This window comes from Aedes aegypti, chromosome 1 (assembly GCF_002204515.2).
Source record: "Aedes aegypti strain LVP_AGWG chromosome 1, AaegL5.0 Primary Assembly, whole genome shotgun sequence".
Classification (NCBI taxonomy): Eukaryota; Metazoa; Arthropoda; class Insecta; order Diptera; family Culicidae; genus Aedes; species Aedes aegypti.
This window is the reverse complement of record NC_035107.1, coordinates 101,060,774-101,063,116: the sequence shown is the minus strand read 5'-3', so window position 1 is coordinate 101,063,116 and position 2,343 is coordinate 101,060,774. Positions and strand designations below refer to the sequence as shown.

The following is a 2,343-nucleotide window of genomic DNA, read 5'->3' as shown; positions in this document are numbered from 1 at the left end:
GTTGTTCTGAAAAATGACCCTTAGTTGATCCATAACTATGGGGTGACTGTAACTTTTAAACGGAAAATCTTGAAACATGGCAAGTGACATCTTTCCCATACAAAGTAGTGTGTCCGGAATTCGAAGAAGTCCGGAAATTGAAGCAGAACGGTAAATTCGTCTTTTTTATATACTCTAGCCTAATTTTTGGCCACATTTTCAGTGGGAAATTTGAGTGTGCATCTGTAAAACTGGTTTTGATTGAACTCATTCGTTCAATTAAATGTTACATTGTATTACGGCTCTGACACTTTGATTGACTGCTACCGTTCCGCACTGATAAGATAACCCTTCCCCAATCATTTGACAATTGATCATGCCATTCCCAACATAAGTGGCAATCGTGTTAGTGACGATTCAATCAACAACTTGTCGTGATGATATACTCAGCTATCTTCGTAATATTGCCATCCGCAGTGCTTGCACTGGCGACCATAGAAACTCTTCCCGATCCCTTACTAGTGGGCGGAACCGAATCCAGATGGGGTAGTTTCCCATCAGCTGCTTTTATTAGAACCCCTACATCAAGCTACTGTGGAGCGGCAGTAATCCACCCGGAATTCGTACTAACCATAGCGCAATGCGTGTTCGACAGCTCATCGACGCACCTTCCGGCACACGTGGAAGTCATCGCCGGCGATTTGAACATGTTTCCGGTGTCTGTCGAACGACAAACCAGAACTGCCCTCGAAATCATTGCCCATCACAACTTCACCTCGTTCAACCTGAATAACGACATAGCGCTTCTGCGAGTTGACCAACCTTTCACGATTCCGTCCAACACGGTTGAGTTGGCTGTTCGCCGGAAACGAATTGTTCCCGATGAGGCCGAGTGTCTGCTGCCGGGCTGGGGCATTCAACGAGCGGTAATCTGCAAATTCTAAATTTTTCAAAGATTCTAGATAATTTTGAGGTTTCTCCAACAGACAACGGCCGGCTTCATTGAATCCAGACAGAAGTACCTGACCGTGGAGATTCTGAATCGGGACAAGTGCAACGAACCTCACATTCACCAAGGTCACGTACGGGAGAGTATGCTGTGCGGTGGAAACTTGTTCCAGAGTTCGAACGCTGCCTGTAGTGGCAATCTCGGATCGCCGCTTTATTGTGACGGACAGCTGGCCGGTTTGTTGTCATTTGGAACGAACTGTGGCCTGGCGGATGATCCACCGGTATTCAGTCAAGTTCGGTACTTCAATCGGTGGATCGATGGCGAGATATTGAAGCGTGTGGTGAATTGACTGTCGAACAGCATATGAAAATGGATAGGAAAAATTCTTTCTGGCATGTTCTGACCTATTTACGCCTTTGAAGATGTACTGTTATCAAATAAAACAATGCTTCTCGCACGACAAATGTTATATTCTCTAATTGACTTTAACTATGCTGGAACATCAGAATTGAAATAGTTTTCAGATCAACGAGCAAAAATATATACGTTTTGCAAAGAAGCAAGAAGGGCCACCGCGATATAATGTAGTAGGGATTGCAATATTCTGATCCATCCAAGAATTTCTTGGAGTTTAGGTTTGAACGTCTCTAAGCACACTAAGGTATTTCACTACATTATATGAAAGGTAGTTTGCGAGCAGTATGCACATACAGTTATGTCGGATACAATTTTCAAGGAAACTCTGAATCATCCAAGAACTTCCTGAAATAGAAACTCTCAAATCTACGAGAAAAGTTTTGAATCCATTGAAGAATTATAAATGAAATAGATTCATTTATAAAAAGGTGCATGAATTGAATACAATAGAACTTCTCGGTTATCCATGAATTCCCGGAAGTAGCACTGAATCCACAATTTCACAATTTCAATATTCTGATTCAAAAATCTCATGCCACGTGGCCTCATTTCTCAATCATCGGTTCTGTCACATGCTCGCCAAACCGTTGTGCACTTGATCCACCCACATAGCACATAGCTCCATGCATTCTCATACCAACCAGATCCGAAGCAACTATCATCTTTGCAGAATTGCTGTATGGCAGTCTTGCAACATGCCCTACTTATCGTATCCTTCCAGCTTCTGGATGCTGGGTTCGCCGTAGAGTTGGGCAAGCTCGTGGTTCATCCTTTGCCGCTACACACCGTTTTCATGCATACCCCCAAAGATCGTCCTAAGCACCCGACGTTCGGAGACTCCAATTTCTTGCAGATGCTCCTCGACGATCATCCACGATTTATGAACGCAGCGTCTTGTGGAGGTTATAGTAGGTCTGACTTTCACTGATGATGCGCCTCCGTATTTCACGGCTAACGTTATTGTCAGCCGTCAGCAAGGATCCAAGGTAGACGAA

At 43.9% G+C, this 2,343-nt stretch overlaps 1 protein-coding gene across 2 annotated transcripts; it reads left to right on the top strand.

Moving 5' to 3' along the window:
• Positions 1-356: 356 nt before the first annotated feature.
• On the top strand, positions 357-1,395 carry LOC5567921 (trypsin-2). 2 transcript variants are annotated; one of them, XM_021843780.1, is made up of 3 exons: positions 357-905; positions 966-1,265; positions 1,317-1,395. In XM_021843780.1, exons 1-3 carry the CDS (start codon positions 417-419, stop codon positions 1,332-1,334), a joined length of 807 nt encoding a protein of 268 aa, XP_021699472.1. In that variant the 5' UTR covers positions 357-416; the 3' UTR covers positions 1,335-1,395. The 2 variants fall into 2 exon arrangements, with proteins under 2 accessions (XP_021699472.1, XP_001651955.2); XM_001651905.2 differs by having other exon boundaries at positions 966-1,395.
• Positions 1,396-2,343: the final 948 nt, after the last annotated feature.

Bases quoted from the DNA above. Each gene is read 5' to 3' on its own strand.
- LOC5567921 (XM_021843780.1), top strand. From the start codon at position 417: ATGATATACTCAGCTATCTTCGTAATATTGCCATCCGCAGTGCTTGCA. The intron at 906-965 runs GTAATCTGCAAA...TTTCTCCAACAG, and splicing joins GCTGGGGCATTCAACGAGCG to ACAACGGCCGGCTTCATTGA.